General features: G+C 39.4%; 3 protein-coding genes across 4 annotated transcripts in view; 1 reads left to right on the top strand and 2 right to left on the bottom strand.

Moving 5' to 3' along the window:
* The first annotated feature begins 134 nt into the window (after positions 1-134).
* On the top strand, positions 135-6835 carry LOC110374626 (adenylate kinase 8). Its single transcript, XM_049842243.2, has 11 exons — positions 135-381; positions 604-736; positions 1123-1208; positions 1306-1411; positions 2836-3020; positions 3206-3419; positions 3651-3775; positions 3912-4003; positions 4551-4701; positions 5583-5670; positions 6669-6835. Exons 1-11 carry the CDS (start codon positions 289-291, stop codon positions 6761-6763), a joined length of 1368 nt encoding a protein of 455 aa, XP_049698200.2. The 5' UTR covers positions 135-288; the 3' UTR covers positions 6764-6835.
* The window catches only part of LOC110374656 (endoplasmic reticulum chaperone BiP), a 39320-nt gene continuing 29121 nt past the window's right edge, over positions 6821-17019 (bottom strand). Inside the window, exons 2-5 of one of the 2 annotated variants that reach the window (XM_064034898.1) lie at positions 11060-11133; positions 10347-10493; positions 7787-9416; positions 6821-7673 (exon numbers count right to left, since the gene is read on the bottom strand). In XM_064034898.1, coding sequence (XP_063890968.1) covers positions 7455-7673; positions 7787-9416; positions 10347-10477 — 1980 coding nt within the window. In that variant the 5' untranslated portion in view covers positions 10478-10493; positions 11060-11133 and the 3' untranslated portion in view covers positions 6821-7454. Of the gene's footprint in view, positions 7674-7786; positions 9417-10346; positions 10494-11059; positions 11217-17019 lie in introns of those variants that run through there. The other variant, XM_021332476.3, reaches the window with a different exon arrangement.
* Positions 12566-16840, bottom strand: LOC110374657 (delta-aminolevulinic acid dehydratase). Its single transcript, XM_064034899.1, has 8 exons — positions 16519-16840; positions 16102-16249; positions 15791-16010; positions 15430-15518; positions 14962-15105; positions 14259-14375; positions 13237-13330; positions 12566-12782 (listed from the first exon to the last, which is right to left on the bottom strand). Exons 1-8 carry the CDS (start codon positions 16644-16646, stop codon positions 12718-12720), a joined length of 1005 nt encoding a protein of 334 aa, XP_063890969.1. The 5' UTR covers positions 16647-16840; the 3' UTR covers positions 12566-12717.

Raw genomic sequence — 17019 nt, 5'->3', positions numbered from 1 at the left:
CAAAACACAAGTCATAGCTTATGTTTATGGGGTAAAGAGACAATAAGTCAATCCAACCTTTTTCATCTATTTTTTTTCTTTTGGATGCTGTAAAACTGTGAAATAAAACAAAATGACTGACTGACGCAAACTGACAGTGAATCACTTTTCAAAGAGTATAAAACCACTTCGTATTTTTTGCTCGATATATTTTTTGCTGCACCAAGTTTACCTACTACATAGCGGATCAAAGTATTCTTATTGAAAAATATTTATTTACAATATTCCTACGGCCTATCCTCGTGAAAAATGACTGAAACAGACAGTACGAAACGTCCACTAAAAATGCCTGAGAGGTTTCTTCCACAACTGGAGAAATATCGAGTTTACCAAATGATGAAGGTTTATTTTTTCACTTTTTACATAACTATATCTATTTCTATAATTACTTAACTGAACATTTCACAGTCCACCAGTAGGTAAATGGGCTACAGTTGCCAGAGCTTCGACGCGCGTAATACCCGCAGTAGATAACTACTTAGTCCTAACGGTGCCGAATAAACTCAATTTTGTTATAAATTAGTATTTTTCCAGCCTTCATAGTCTTGATAATGCTGTCCTCAGGATATGGTCAGGGATATCATCATACATCTACCAAAGGACCATCTAAAGCAAATGAAAATATTTGCGACCCGCCACATGCACACCTCTGAGGCGTCACGAATCATAATGTTGATTGAACCAGGACTCGAATTAGGTATGTTCCAGAGTTTCAGGATTATGTTCTTAAAGCTTTTCAAGAGCTATGTCGAAACCGAAATCTCTTTAGCTCCATTGAAACAATCATAAATTGGAATGGGCAGGCTGAGCATCGATCCTACTATTCTATATACAAATGTGAAAGTTTGCGGGTTTCGATATTTGTTCCTCAAACGGCACACTAAATATACCTACTGAGATTACAAACGAACTTAACACAGATATAAAACTTATTATCTGGGTGCGGGAAGGAGTTCCCTCGGAAGGTAGCACGCGGGTGAAACTGCTGGTGAAGGCTAGTTAGGTAGGTATACCTACTACATAGTAACAAGGACTGTAAATTGTGTAACTTACATGTGTCTTTTTTTTCAAATACTTACTCAGATGTTGTAACGATGGCAAAACAGATGATAAAAGATTTCGGTTGCTTCGTAATAACACGTCGCTGTGTGATGGATCGATATGAAAAAGTTAGTCAATTAATTTATTGATAAATCAATTATGTAGTGATGTAACTGTACCTCATTTATCGATAATATGATTAATCGATATCAAAATGTCATACAGCATGATGAGTACGTGCCTGGTTGTGTTTGCCCAACTTTGATGTCCGAAGTTACGAAATCTCTAACCCAGAAGGAACCAGTGCCCCAAGCTGGATGGCTCATGTTTGGTATTCATATTATTACACTATTTTTCTTCCCTCACTAATCCATTCAGTGTTATATGTATAGTCGAAATGATGCGTCCCTGGGGCCCGATTCTCCTAATTTTACTTAAGCAACATACGATTCACATTCGACTCGATTCGACTGAGATCCGATCATGACTCGATTACGACTGACGCGTATCTGGCATTCCGCTATTTTTTCTTTGAAATAAACGTTTTTATCCTTTTCTGTCATTCAATAATGAATCATTTTGTCTGCAAATGATTTATGATTGCAAAATGATTATACAGCAAACTACCGTATAGACCAAAATCACCAAAATAGCAGACCAATCGCACACCAATCAAATGTCAATCGAATACGATTGGTCTTTTTTTATTAGTAGCAGAATGCCCGATATGGTTAAAACTGCTATTGCGATCATATTATTGCGATTTGATTTCTATTCGATTTTGACATTATTAACTTAGGAGAATCGGGGCCCAGTACGACTTAGGTTTTACTAGGTATTTGTGTGCAGAGTGCCACTCTGAGAGTGAGACGTATCATTTCAACTTAAGCGATATATAGGTACCTATAGATCCTACTAATATTATAAACGCGAAAGTTTGTATGTATGGATGTATGGATGTTTGTTACTCTTTCACGCAAAAACTACTGAATGGATTTTAATGAAACTTTACAATAATATAGCTTATACATCAGAATAACACAGAGGCTACAATTTGTAAACATATTGTTCGAAATACTAAACCTGCGCAGACGAAGTCGCGGGCACCAGCTAGTATGTTATACTTAAGACAAAGACTGGAACCATTTATGAGAAAAGATCACAAACAAACCGCATCTTCATCCTTCAGGAGCAATCCTAAAGCCACAAAGGCAGTTAAATCGTGGAGAGTAGTAAGGTAAGTACTGAATACTTAGTTTCCGGTTCTGCAGGATTGTTCGAAACAGATATCGCGGCCTTGGTACATGATGTCCTCCTAGCCGATTATCGGCTACGGCGGCTGTTCTCATGTAAGGAGATTAACCAACTACGCAGGACATATTATAGTGCACGAGCATTTGCGCAGACACAGGTGCACTCCCTATTCCTTCACTCTCATAACCCGATGGGACGGCAATCCGACACGACCGGTAAGAGATCAGGCGCAGGACCGACATTTACGTGCTCTCCGATGCACGGGTGTATAAATCACCAACTTCCAGGCTCCGGGCTGCTTTGTGAAAGTCTTCTAAAACCCACAAAGCGATTTCGGCCCGACTCGGGAATCGAACCCGAGACCTCGTGCTCGGCCTTGGTACATAAAAGGCCTATGACGGGACACGACGGTTTTTAGTCCCACACCCACAGCGGGAGGGATCATTTGATGATTTTTGATGTCGTTAAAAAAAAGTACTAAATAGTTTCTGGATGATCCAGATCACCCATGCACGGTGCGCGAAGCTCGCTGCCTGCAGCAGGATGGCGTGCTACCCACGGTGACCCTGGTGCTGATGAGGACGCCAGGTCCCGCAGCGCAGGCTGTCTCGAACCACACTGAACGCAGGAATTTCTTCCAGCAGGACTTTGAGGGGCTCAAATTCGTTTACAAAGCTACGTTGAAGGTACACGCCACTTCTAATGCGTAGGTATCCGTACCTTACGTAGGTACCTATTTGCTTGAGTCGTTTTTGGCTCTGAAGTTGTCGGGCCGGAGTAATTATTAAATTATACACCTAAATCACAGTCGGAGATTTCGAGTTGGGGTTTTGGTAAGGGTGGACGCTTCATACACCCTTATTTCTTGCAGGAAGTGCATCTGGATGCCGAAGATGACACAGAACTTCTGACCATGAAGTGCTTCAATGCCGTACGCGCGCACAACGCGGGACAGCAGGGTCCGAAGCAAGGCATGTACGCTATCGGCGCCCCAGGGGTCTTCCGGGTGCTGCTCATCGGGCCCCGCGGGTCTGGCCGGAGCTCGCAGGCTAAGGCGCTTGCTAAGAATTTCGGATTGGTCTTCTGTATGTACTATCTAATCTGTCTAATTTTTACTGTAGCCATTTCTGAAAAATATCCTTGAAATGAATTTGGAAATAATCCAGCTTTGTTGATTCGAGCCTTCATAACTGCGTAGTTCGTTTCGTTTTAAGATAACATTTAGGTATGTTGTTGAGTACCTAGGGGATATATCGTTATTAGATAAAAATGGTATGTACCAATCTACCTCAAATGAAATGCTTTTTCGTTCGTAGTGCACTATGACGCGATCTTCGACGAGGCCGGAGTGAAGGACGATGAAGTCGGTCAGAAGATTCGTAAGTTTGGGACGAACATGTCCATAAGATCAGAGGTCATCAGGAAGCGACTGCTGCAGAAGGTACGTGGGTACTTTGCAGATCACACTTACAATATGTTTCCTATCTCGACGAGCCTCAGCTGACCAGCAAACCCAAAAGTGTTTAATTTATGGACCATATTCAAAAAGTGTAACCTATTTCTCCTTGTTACAATAGGATTGCTTAGACCACGGGTGGGTGATGACCGGCTACCCAACTAACGGAAACGACTTCGAAAATCTCGAATCAATGCCAACTCCGCCCAATCGGTAAGAGCATTTGCAAAATCTAGACGAGTTTTTCAACAGAATTTAAGAAATTATTACCAAGAGCAAAAAGCTGTTGATTGTATTTCGTGGGTTCATCAAAAAAGTGATAGGTACCTAGTTTGACGTTTTGCCAATAAAACAAGTGCAATAACTTGCATTTTCGTTTAGTTAACAATAGCGTTAGTCGTGCTCCAATTTAAATGGAGGTACTTTCTAAGTGAAAGTCTCGGTGAAGTGATTGCTTCAGTCATGGAGATACTTTATCAGATACTTTTAATCGTTTTAGTCTAGCGTGGGATTGAAGGTACTAGGAAGAACTAGGTGGTACTAGGAAGGAAGGGAATATTAAACTGAATATTAAATAATATAGGCAGGTATGGTAAATCCTAGTGGATTTATCTACTTTCATGCGCAAGAATCACAAAATTTAATCACACTGATTAATTAAAAAATCATAGAAATAAATCCATTCGTAACGTATAAGTACCTAGGTTCAGCAAAGTAGGTAAGTTCATACCTACCTACAATATAATGATTTGTTTTCCAGTGTAATATTCATAAACTCGAACATAGAAACTTGCCGCAAGAGAACTCAAGATCAAGGCTATGACTGGTGCACGGGAAAAACGGTGCCCATGGGCTCCGGCCCGAGGGTCATCCGCCACCCTGACCACGATGAACTTCGCAGGGAATATGAGGTATATTCAGCCTTCTAATAAGATAATCCGAAAGTGGGAAGCTGGATAAGTTTTTATCCAAGGGCAGCACGTAATTCCCGCGACCCTCAGGACGAGGACAAAGTTTCGGGCGAAAATCAGTTTATCATACATAGAGGTTGATAGGTAGCATAATTGCGAGAAGTCAACAATTCCATGGGTACTAACAAAAAGAACGGCAAAATTACTGCTACTAGGCCACCATGGTGCTAAATTATGCAAACTATACTTAATAAAGACAAAATATTTGAGAAGTCATTGACTCAAGGAGGGCGTGACGGTCCGCAGGCTCGCGAGCCGTGATATCATACATAGATAACTGTTACCGTCCGTTACCAACGCGGTTGGAATAAGGAGTACGTAACTGTTTTACTTTCGGCAAAGTGTTAATTTGGGTAATGTCCCGTTGTCGATTTACGCTGCCTTTAATGTAGGTCAAACGAACATAATAATTCCGTTCAACTAATTGTCACGATTGACGCGGCGGCTGACGAAGCTAAGGAGATAAGCATCAGCTAACTACGCAAGAGCAGTATCTTAGTAATGCAGTGCTCAAACATTTGCGCAGTCACAGCAGATGTTCCCTCTATGCCTCTATTCCCTCCCTCTAATAGCCCAATGGCAAGGCAAATTAGACGCAATACCGTCATATTGAAGGTCTCCTTTGCACGTTTTCCAATCACCGAGTTCCAGACTATGGGCTGCTCTGTAAGTTTCTCAAAGCGATGTTCAGGAAAGCTGTTTGTATTTTCGACTTCTAGATCAACGAGGCATTGTATTAAATAAAGCTTTAGGGATGCTTGGTACTGTATGTGGTTTTCTGACACATGTAATATAATGAGACTTTCTTTTGCCATCCACAGTGGGATGTATATTTTACGGAGTCTTTAGCGGAGCTGCGTGCTGCGGCTGGCCTGTCAGCAGTGGAGATAGACGGCAACGACACTTTTGGTAAGTTTGGTTTTCCTAATAGATTTACAAACCTAGATGAGACACAACATTAAGACATTCATCGCGACGAGTTTTTATGAAGCATCAAGTCTAGCATTAGTATCATGTACTAATGGTATAGTTTTTTATTCGTAAAGAAACTATTTAGTAATATGTAGGAGTACCTCGTAGAGCTGCTTACAGTAGCATTTTTCGCGGAGGAAAAGTAGATAACATTCTTTCAATTCCTCTTGTATTCTAACTAGCCATTAATAAGAATGGAAGTACAAAGAAAATTGCTATCCGCTAAGAATAGTTCCGAGTTCACTTCGCACTGATGAAGATCAAGGTCAACGTTTTCATTACATATTTATTGTGTGGTATGTATGTACTTATGAATGAAGAGTGATAGAGCACTTTTTCACTACCTACTATATGTCGCGTGTTTCTGCTTGCATAAAATAAGCCGGATGTCGTATTAAATTTGAACATGCTCGTAAATGTACGGTCAGCAATGGCACAGCAGCAGCAGTACAGCTGCAAAATGGTGGTGCTTAATAAGGCAGTTGTCCCACCAACGACGAGAAAACGACTAACTATCGGCTATTTTCTCGCTCAAGAAACGTACAATAGATATACTTTCCAAATGAACAAAGAGATGCATATACAAATAGTTGATCGCTGACTGTTCACACCCGGCGAGCACTCGCTTCACTAGTTTGTCGCTGAGCAACAAAAGCTATGAAAGATAACACTCGCTCGGCGACACTCGCCAAGCGTTTAGAACTCACGCCGAAGGAGCAACCAGTGGTCATTTCTCTACAGTGCGTATCTAGCGAGCGAGTGATGCGAGTAATCGCCCGCCTCACTCGCACACTCGCTTATAGCCGAGCTACACAAATATCGGAACTACGCACTCGCTCCCCGCGTCCTGCTAACTCGTTTCTAGTTCTAGCTCTACTCGTTACTCGTTAATCGTTGCCGGTGGGACAAGTGCCTAACTGGATATTTTTTTGCAGATAATGTGCAAACGAAGGTCCAGGCGGCTGTGATGTCAACTCCGCACTGTGATATCGAGTTTTGCACTGCCCTGCGCAATGTTTGCGCGGACTAATTTATTTCTCATTTTATTATAATTTGCTTTACAATGGTTATTTAGAAATAAAAGATGTTGTCGTTAGAAAAATGTTTTATTTATGTACTCCTCCGTACTTCAATTGAAATTATTTAATTACTACATAATTATTTAATTATTCTGCTAATTATGAACTAACAATTCTGCAGTCTCAAAATAATTACATACATACAGTTATTCTTTCAAGCAGCGGTTAGGTACAATAGGTTGTTGGCGGGCCGGCCGCTGCTTAATTAATTACGAACACTGAGGTAGCCTCTTCAGATGGATGAGACTAATCGATTCATTAATTGATGACAAACATGAATCGATATTGGAAAGTCATGGAATCGGGCCTCTCGCAACATACGCGAAACTATTGCTTTCACTAAAAATAAAAATGCATCAATTTTTACAATTAACTTCACGCACCATTCAGACGTGCGCGCGCAGCGGTAGAAACTCGATCAGATCTCGGGATGCGCGGGCAGCCCGGCCGCCGCACACGCCACACTCACGCTATACACACGCGCAAACAATCATACAATAAATATACACAACACGAGCTAAAACACTCCGCATCCGTGTCTCGCTGCGGGCTATGCCGCGTGACGTCACAGGTCACGGTGTACAGTCGGCAGCGATCGGAGATCACATTTGGCTATGATCACACGTTTTAAAGTCTGTTTGGTTACAACTCGTCTTTGAAGTCTTCCTCGTCACCTCCCGCGCCGGGCGGAGGCACGCCACCTTGTCCTTGGTACAACTTGGCGATGATGGGCTGGACTACGTCCTCAAGGGACTTCTTCTGTTTCTTGTATTCTTCTGAGTCGACGTCTTGGTTGTCCTCGAGCCACTTGATGGCGGTATCGATCGCCTCCTCCATCTTTGTCTTCTCATCATCACTCAACTGTGGACAAGGAAAAGAAAATTGTTAGATAACAGAACTAATAACACAAAAGGATAAAAGTATGGAATGTTTCAACTAAATAAATAAAAAAATGACAAAGCATTAATACCAACCTTAGCACCAAGTTTCTCCTTATCCTGGAGCTGGTTCTTGATGGAGTAAGCATAGCTTTCCAGCTCGTTTCTGGCCTCAACGCGCTCCTTGAGCCTCTTGTCCTCATCGGCGAACCTCTCAGCATCCTTGATCATCCTCTCAATGTCCTCAGGTGTCAGTCTGTTCTGGTCGTTGGTGATCACGATCTTTTCGCGGTTTCCGGTGCCCTTATCTTCGGCAGATACTTGTAAGATACCGTTAGCGTCGATTTCGAAGGTTACTTCAATCTGAGGAATACCACGAGGCGCGGGAGGAATGCCAGTCAGATCGAACTTTCCGAGCAAGTGGTTGTCCTTGGTCATTGGACGCTCACCCTCGTACACCTGGATGGTGACGGTGTGCTGGTTGTCGCTGGCGGTGGAGAAGATCTGGGACTTCTTGGTGGGGATAACAGTGTTACGGGGGATAAGCTTGGTCATGACTCCACCGACGGTCTCAATACCCATGGTCAGAGGGTTGACGTCCAACAGCACAATAGCGTCAGTGTCTTGTTCACCGCTGAGCACTCCAGCCTGGACGGCAGCACCGTAAGCGACGGCTTCGTCGGGGTTGATACCTCGGGAAGGCTCCTTGCCGTTGAAGAATTCCTTGACGAGCTGCTGAACCTTGGGGATACGAGTGGAACCTCCGACAAGTACGATCTCGTCGACGTCCTTCTTGTTCATGTCGGCGTCTTCCAACACCTTCTGTACAGGCTTGAGGGTAGATCTGAACAGGTCCATGTTCAACTCTTCGAACTTAGCCCTGGTAAGAGTTTCGGAGAAATCTTCACCTTCGAAGAACGATTCAATTTCGATCTTGACCTGGTGGCTGGAAGACAGAGCCCTCTTAGCCTTCTCGACTTCACGACGCAGTTTCTGCACGGCACGGTTGTCTTTCCTGATGTCCTTGCCCTTCTTCTTCTTGTACAGCTTGATGAAGTGCTCCATGACTCTCTGGTCGAAGTCCTCACCACCCAAGTGAGTGTCACCATTGGTAGCTACTACTTCGAATACTCCGTTGTCGATGGTGAGCAGAGACACGTCAAAGGTACCACCACCCAAATCGAATACCAGCACGTTCTTCTCGCCTTCCTTCTTGTCAAGACCGTAAGCGATGGCGGCGGCGGTGGGCTCGTTGATGATTCTCATGACCTGGAGACCAGCAATGGCACCGGCGTCCTTGGTGGCTTGACGCTGAGCGTCGTTGAAGTAAGCGGGGACTGTGACGACGGCGTGGGTCACCTTCTTACCGAGGTAAGCCTCAGCGGTTTCCTTCATCTTGATGAGGACCATAGCGGAGATTTCTTCAGGGGCGAAGATCTTGTCGCCTTGGGAGGTCATGACGGAAACGTGGGGTTTGCTGTTCTTTTCAACAACCTTGAAGGGGAAGAATTTGACGTCATGTTGGACTGTGGCATCTCCCCATTCACGACCAATGAGACGCTTGGCGTCGAACACTGTGTTTTCAGGGTTGGTGGTGAGCTGATTCTTGGCGGCGTCACCAATGAGACGCTCGCCGTCGGCTGTGAAGGCTACATATGAGGGGGTGATACGGTTACCCTGGTCGTTAGCAATGATCTCCACACGGCCGTTCTTGTACACACCCACACTGTGGACAAATAAAAAATATTCTTTAGATTCAGAAAGTATTCAACTATTTGTATTTTTTTACTTTTCCCCTATCTCTTTATTTGAAAATTATTGATGAAATTATACTCCTAAACTTATCTTTTATCCTTCTAGGCCTTATTATGGTTCAAATAATGTTTAGAACTGGTGGTAACATCTAACTCATCTCAAAATAAACTGGTATTTTTTCTTGATAATGTTGAGAATGCCACATAATTATTAAGACATTCTTAATTATTTATACAAAATATGTGGATAACAGTATAAACAGATGTTGAACCCAGAAAATCTTATAATTTATCTCAAGTATTCCAAAGCTTTTAAACACTGATGTCATTCATCTCAACAAACAAAAATTGAGTTCATTGACCTGCTTATGCTAAAAATTGTACATGTTATGTTAATATCTGCTAATGAGGACACTTGGGTAATCTTAAATTCATAAAGCTGAGATTTATCGAAAATGATAGTACTTGTTGACTATTATCTCAATTAGGGTTTAATTGTTACTGAATCTGTTACTATCATAGCAAGCTGATAAACTGAGTTTAAGTCCATATCATAATTCTATGGAAATAACTGGAATATCTTATCAGCAGCAAGTTAATGGTAGGAAACCAATTAAGTAATACAACCTTTTTTAAAATAAATTGAAATATTTTTCAGATTTTTCTGAATAGTTAAAAGGGGTGGATTTCTCGTGTGAATGTAGCTATTACATCTAATTATCTGATAAACTCACTTTAATTCTATGTCATAAATCCATGGAAATTTCTGGAATATCTTATCATCATCAAGTTCAACAGTAGGCAACCATTATCATCTCAATTAGTTGCTATGTAAAATTATAACCATTTTGAAATATTTTTCTGACTTAATGGTAAAAAAGGGGGGTGGATATTGAACTCACCAGGAGTATGTGGTACCCAAGTCGATACCGATGACGGTGCCAATGTCCTTCTCCTTATCCTTCTTGTCGTCGGCGCAAACCGCCACGACCACGCAGGCCAACGCTAGAATACTCCACCGCATTTTGAGCATGCAATATAACACTTTTCTGAAACAATACAAATTCAAAATTAATACAAAAACTCATATAATCAAGTTAATCAATTAATAAATTGGTTCCAATATGCGTACGCGTCAGTAAACCAGATGTTCTAAAAGTTAAAAAATCTCCAGATGACACTTCTTTGTAAAGACACGTAATCGTTATGGGACACGTCACTGGGGCGCCGGGCCAAACGCCACTAGATACAGAATTATAGAAAATGAAAGTACCCGGTGTCTATAACGGCACAAGAATCCTAACGGTACCGTAAAACGGCCACGGGAGATGTGGGACGCGCTGCCGGCCCACTATGCGTCGAGAATTTTCGCTGACGTCCTACCAAGTTGGATTTTAAATGAATCTTACAAGAATTATGTATGAACATACTTTAGGGACATTTTACAGGCTAATAACTACACCGACGCTACGAAAATCTATCAAATTAAAGTGTTTTTTAGGAAAAAATCAAACCATGACGGGCATTGACGGGTGAGGTTAACATTAATCCAAAGCGAGCGTTCCGCGGGATAAAATGGTAGATTATACGGATAATATAGAAAAAACATAATTACCAGAAACGACTGATGATTAAAATTGTTTTAATCCGAACGAATATAATTCACTGCCACGATACAAGCACTTGAATGGAACACTTGAATATGATTTCACGATACGTTGTTCCTCCTTGTTCGATTTTTCAAGAAAAACTGAAGTTTCACACGCGGCCGTCGCTATTATTTAGCGCTAGTATCCATCGTGGGCTAATCTGATTGGTCCACAGAATGATGACGTTTCTAATAGTTCTCTACGATTGATCCAAGTATGCGTATTTGGCGCGATCTGATTGGCCCACGTTTATAACTGGTTCTGAATAAGACGTTTCTCCGTACCGGGAATTTTGAACACGCATGAGTTTTGATTGTGAAAGAGACTCGACATTTCTCAATCTTTCGAGAGAGTCAGACAGTCATTATATTTTTATTATTGCGATAACTTAAAGATAAAGTAATTTATACATGAAATACCAAAACATAGCTTAACCCTCAAATTGAAATAAAATCTTTTCATCTTTAGAAAGTTCTAAGTTTTTCATAACAGAAGAACATCTTATCATAACATGAAATAATTTCGGTACCCCGTATCTTTATAATTTTGTAACTATACCTTGTTACGGCACCTACTTCAAGTAATCTCATTTCAATAATAACACAAATATCAATCAATCAAGCTTTTAGCTTCCAACAAGTTGTTTTAGAGAGAGGCACAGGTATCGAAACATCTAGAGCCATCTAGAGCTTGTACTTAATAACTAAACTTTGCCTAGTTTCTATAGATTTTCACCTGTAGAGATTGTTGAGATTGTAGTACTACTCTAACTTGCGTTATTTCACTTGTACTAATATCAAATTAGAGCCAACTGTGAATTTTCAAAGAAGATATTTCTAGTTTGTTTGTACCCTAAGGGCACCAAAACTACAGAACCCATTTGAAAAAAATATTCACATCATCCTCCTCGCATAAGCTACTAAATAATTATCCGGGTAATGGAAGTAGTTCCACTGGGCGCGGGTTAAACCGCGGGATACGGGTAGGTACACATAAATTCATAGACATGTTAAAATCAGCATGAATTTAGAAAAATGCAGAAGTAGAGAAGGAGAATTTGCAGTTTTAGGTAATCTCGGTATAAGATGACTTTATATTTTGGCTTTGCATTTGAGCTTAACGTCTGTTGATGCCCTTCAGATAAAAGTTGCATCATGCACGAGATACTTTCAAAATAAACAGCCCCTAGAAAGGCCACGTCAGGCAAACACTATTGATAACTACACAATGACAAACTAATGTTAAACTTTTTTAATTATCTACATTCAGTCAGTTAGGTAAACCCATGTGGCTACTTTATAAATAAATTAAAAATCGTAAGTTCAATATACAACATTTTATTTCATAATTATTTTCTTTATTTCTATCACATACATATTCATGAATATATTCATAGATTACGCTTGTCTATCATGGATAGACCATGTTGCTCCATATTCACACTTAAAAAAAAATAGTAAAAAAAAAGTAACAACCCAAGTCCTATAATTTATTTATAACTTAAAACTACAACAACAGTTCTTATTCTGTACTTAAAAAGCAAAAAAGAAATATTTGAGCAAAATATAAATTTTATTCGAAAATCCCAATCCCGCGATACAAAAATAAATATTAAACAGTCACTCTATTGTTTCTTGGATATCACATCTAATATTAATGGCGCGAAATACGTGATGATGCAATCAGCTCCTGAAAAAAAAAAACTTTTTTTTTTAAATAACACAATAGAAAAAAAATAACAATAGAAAAAAACTTATTTTGTGATTCAAATTAAAAATAGGTTAAATAGGTATTATCCTGGTTATATTAATATTTCACTGATGGTCCGAAGCCGGAAGTTCGTACAGGCGATCATATCAGGGATGGGCATTGTGGCATCATAGCGGTATAATAATATTATGTACACAGTGCCTCTTGTGATATTACCATTGCTTCGAGTAGTCGGGTAAAAATATAAGTACAATGTCTTACTGTAAGTTGCATCATTTAACTATAATGATAACTAAACCATACGAAGTTGTCAAATCGGTGGCAAGTATATGGTTTGGTTATCATTATAGTTAAATGGTGTAACTTGGTCTTAATCTATCAGCATCTTATGATAGAATATTCCTAAATAGCACATATTTGTATCTTTACTAACCAGCTCTCCGCATGCTAGTCAACGTCTCCATAAGAATGGTCTGGACTTCCGTGCTGTCACCACTGCGGCATATCATTGCGTATTCCCCGGATACCTGAGGAATTACAAATTACATATTTTATTAGTCTCTTTTGTGTGAGGTCCCATTCCAAGAGATCTCCTTCCCGCACATGGACAAAAAGAAGCCTATATGTTATTTTGGTCTATAGGTAAGTAAGCTATAGGTATAACTGCCAATTTTCATTGAAATCATAGGTACATCGTGAAAGAGGAATAGACATACACATATCCTTCCATGCATACAAAATTTTGCGTTTATAATAAGTATCAAAATAATAGGATTTAATCAAACTGGTGTGCGGACGGCGACCATACCTAAAGATAACAAATTGTTTCAATTTTGAATGAGCTTGATAAATTAAAAAATAAAATTATAAATGCGATAAGGAAAAAAACGATTCAATCAATATTATAATAGGCGCAACTTTTTATTTATCGAACATCTTTATCCAAATCTTTTATTTATTCCTTAATTTCAGGCAGCTAGGGCCCATTAAAAATACAATAAACGCTATAACAAACATGAACTACATTTTACTTGGTAATAAAAACATATAATAGCTTACTTAATATGTATGTCCCCCAGCAGGATTTGTATATAAAAGCGTTTAGGAAATCCCTACAGATAAGATAAACGCGTTTTTTACCTATTGATATTAACGTAAACTACATATCAACTAGAATTTCGAAGAATATTCTCTAGCTTTCCTTATTTAGGGAATATTCTAGAAAATAATCGCATATTCTAGAAGCATTGAGAACAAGTAAATAAATCTTTTTAACCGACTTAAAAAAGAGGTCCTTAGTTTGACCTTTATGTATGTATCTGCGCGATTATCTCACGTTTGGCTGAACGGATTTTGATACGATTTTCAGCATAGTATCTGTCAAACTTTAGGTACATTATTGACGTATTAAAAAATATATATTAACTACCCATGTATGTGTTTAAAATACTATACCTGATACACAAACAGGGGATGATATGGGTACTTGTCTTTCGTCTGCCGCACAATATCCAAGTATGGTAACCCCGGCTTCACCATCAGGAAATCTGCACCTTCAGCAACGTCTCGTGCCTGAAAATAAAAGAGAAAATCAAATAAATATGTATTAATATAATTGCTGTTTTCCCGCAGTTTCACTCGCGTCCCATGGGGACTACTGGTATAAATATAGCCTTAGATTTTTGTTACTGGGGAAGAGTCCCGAAAAGTGAAGCTTTCAATAGTGAAAGAATTTCTCAAATCGGTTCGATAGTTTCCGAGCCTCAAGGGTACAAACAAACAATAGTATAAAGTATATTTTAGGTCAGGGTCCTAATATGAAAGCGATTACGGTACGGTGAACGATATCTCCGGATTTGGCAGTATTGCGTTTATGTTTAAATACTTAGTACAGGAATTTTAGAATGAATATAATGTACTAAAATCTTTACTTACTCAATACTGAACTAGGTGACTTTTTAGCTTTCTTTAGTACCATATAGTGACTTTTATCTTCAATTTTTCTAGCTTTACTTAGAACAACTTTAGTGACTTTTCAATACCCTGTTAGTGACTTTTTACCTTTTTTTGAAGACTCAGTAACATCCAATCCAACCCCACGAAAATAATATACCAGGATACTTTCGCCACCAGTAAGCAAACAAATTATGATACTCACTGCAGCTCTAGCAGCTAACCCCGCACTGCCAGGCGGCAGCTGGTAACACTTCCTGTCACCCTCCATGGGACTGCTCTTCATGGTGTCGCGGAACGGCCCGTACATTGACGACGCGAACTTGCATGAGTATGATAATACTGACACCTGGAATGTATAGGGAAACATTTTATTTCGGTATTTTCTACACCAATAATAGTAATTTTATTTTTAGAATAACTTTTAATTATCTAAAAATTCTTAGGTTAAGTAAAAAAAAAAAAAAGTCTATTAGTTCTTGTTGCAACTCATTTTGGGCACTTCTAAGCTCATTTGAAAATGTCACACTAGTTCACGGTTCTAAATAGTTGGTCTCATGGAGAAGAATTGGCAAGAAGCTCCATAGTATTAATTTTGTATAGTTCTTTAAACTAGGAAACTATAGACTCAAGGAATGTTTGAGCAACAGTGTGCTTCTCAAAGAATACTCACTGTATTTTGCAGTTTACAAGCCACCAAGGCATCTTTAATAGCTTTTATTCTGTTGTCCATCATGTCGGAAGGCGCGACAATTTGTGCACCTGTACAGTGTTAGAACGCTTTGTATTAATTTGCCCTGGAACATGGCAGATTGAATTAAATATATACTTCAATACATCACTATTTTCAAAATCAGGATTTTATTTTGTTGTTTAAAATTTTTATGTTCTAATCAGGCCTTATCTATCAAGTTTTACAAGGCCAGGTCAAAGATCAAACTATGTAGGATAAACAATAAATAATCAAAAACCAAAATTATTATAGTAAATTGATTTTAGAATTATGAAACATATTATGTAAAAAAGTAAATTACCAGCTTTGGCATAAGCTAAGGCCACTTCAGCAATCCTCCGGACAGAAGCTGCATGGTCAATGGCTCCAGTAGGCGTAAGAAGACCACAGTGACCATGAGAAGTGTACGGACATAGGCAGACATCACAAGCTATGAGGAGGTTGGGGAATTTAGCCCGAAGTTTAGGAAGGGCCTTTATCACTGGGTTCTCTGGGCAATCTGCACTTGATCCTGTAGCATCCTGGCCAAAAATAAAACAATTTTATATTTCCATTTTCGAATTTGACCTTACCAGCCAGTCATACAGTATTTATTTTTGTAACATAACCAACCTTTGGCAGAGCGCTGACAATTCCAAATATGAGTATAGATTGCAGTCCTTTATTGACCAGTTCTTCAAGTTGTGAAATGAGCTGGTTTATGCCAAATCTGCAGACGTTGGCCATGCTAGCCACAGGCTGAATAGCGTTGTCATCTTCTCTATTTTGATGAATAAAAAAGTACATATTAAAAACTCTATGTATTTTATGGCTTTGTGGCTGCGCTGCATGAGCTTCAGAGAACTTTAGGTTATAGTAATTTAGAAAAATTCTATTCAATATTTATTTATAAAGGATGCCTTTAACTTATGTGCAGAGTAATCATGATAATGAGAAATAATTCTGATGGATGGTTGAATGAAACTGGCAACTATTTTATTATCATAACATGTATAACATGTATATAGCCAATTATTTCCCAGTACTTACAATAAGAAGACGGGGTACATAATATTGTGAGGCTCAATACTGGTATTTGGCTCTTGTAGCTTCCTCAGAGTGGAGTGAAAGTACCCCCCTTGCAGTACATGTTCGGCACTCAAAAATAATTGATTCATGTCGAAGAAGAAAAGTCTAAGTCCGAAAAACTCTCAACGGGTAAAAGCGACAAAGTCTCAAGTTGCACTAAATTGAATTTTATCAGTAGTTCAGTAATTAATTAATCTTAAAATATGCCTATTATTTTGAATACACGTATGTCATTGATGTCAATGGGCCGTGGTAGTGATAACAATTTGTGATCTAACGCGTTATCACATTGTGAGATAGCCATATACAAAACCTCGTAAAAGCAAGCGAGATAACACGAAAATGTATGCTATTTTACACCAGATTGCATTCTATGGAACGAACAACAAAAAAAAAACACTAGTCAATGTCAAAGTGACAGTATGTTTTTTTTTTAATCAAATAACTGGCAAAGGGAATCCG

This window comes from Helicoverpa armigera, chromosome 5 (genome assembly GCF_030705265.1).
Source record: "Helicoverpa armigera isolate CAAS_96S chromosome 5, ASM3070526v1, whole genome shotgun sequence".
Classification (NCBI taxonomy): domain Eukaryota; kingdom Metazoa; phylum Arthropoda; class Insecta; order Lepidoptera; family Noctuidae; genus Helicoverpa; species Helicoverpa armigera.
The sequence above is the reverse complement of the archived record's forward strand: the minus strand, read 5'-3'. Positions and strand labels throughout refer to the sequence as shown.

Coding starts and splice junctions, on each gene's coding strand:
- LOC110374626 (XM_049842243.2), top strand. CDS start 289: ATGACTGAAACAGACAGTACGAAACGTCCACTAAAAATGCCTGAGAGG. Junction 382..603: donor GAGTTTACCAAATGATGAAG/GTTTATTTTTTC, acceptor TGCTGTCCTCAG/GATATGGTCAGGGATATCAT. Junction 737..1,122: donor TGAACCAGGACTCGAATTAG/GTATGTTCCAGA, acceptor ATACTTACTCAG/ATGTTGTAACGATGGCAAAA.
- LOC110374657 (XM_064034899.1), bottom strand. CDS start 16,646: ATGAATCAATTATTTTTGAGTGCCGAACATGTACTGCAAGGGGGGTAC. Junction 15,106..15,429: donor CTTGTAAACTGCAAAATACA/GTGAGTATTCTT, acceptor TATACATTCCAG/GTGTCAGTATTATCATACTC. Junction 12,783..13,236: donor GACTAGCATGCGGAGAGCTG/GTTAGTAAAGAT, acceptor TTTTTTTTTCAG/GAGCTGATTGCATCATCACG.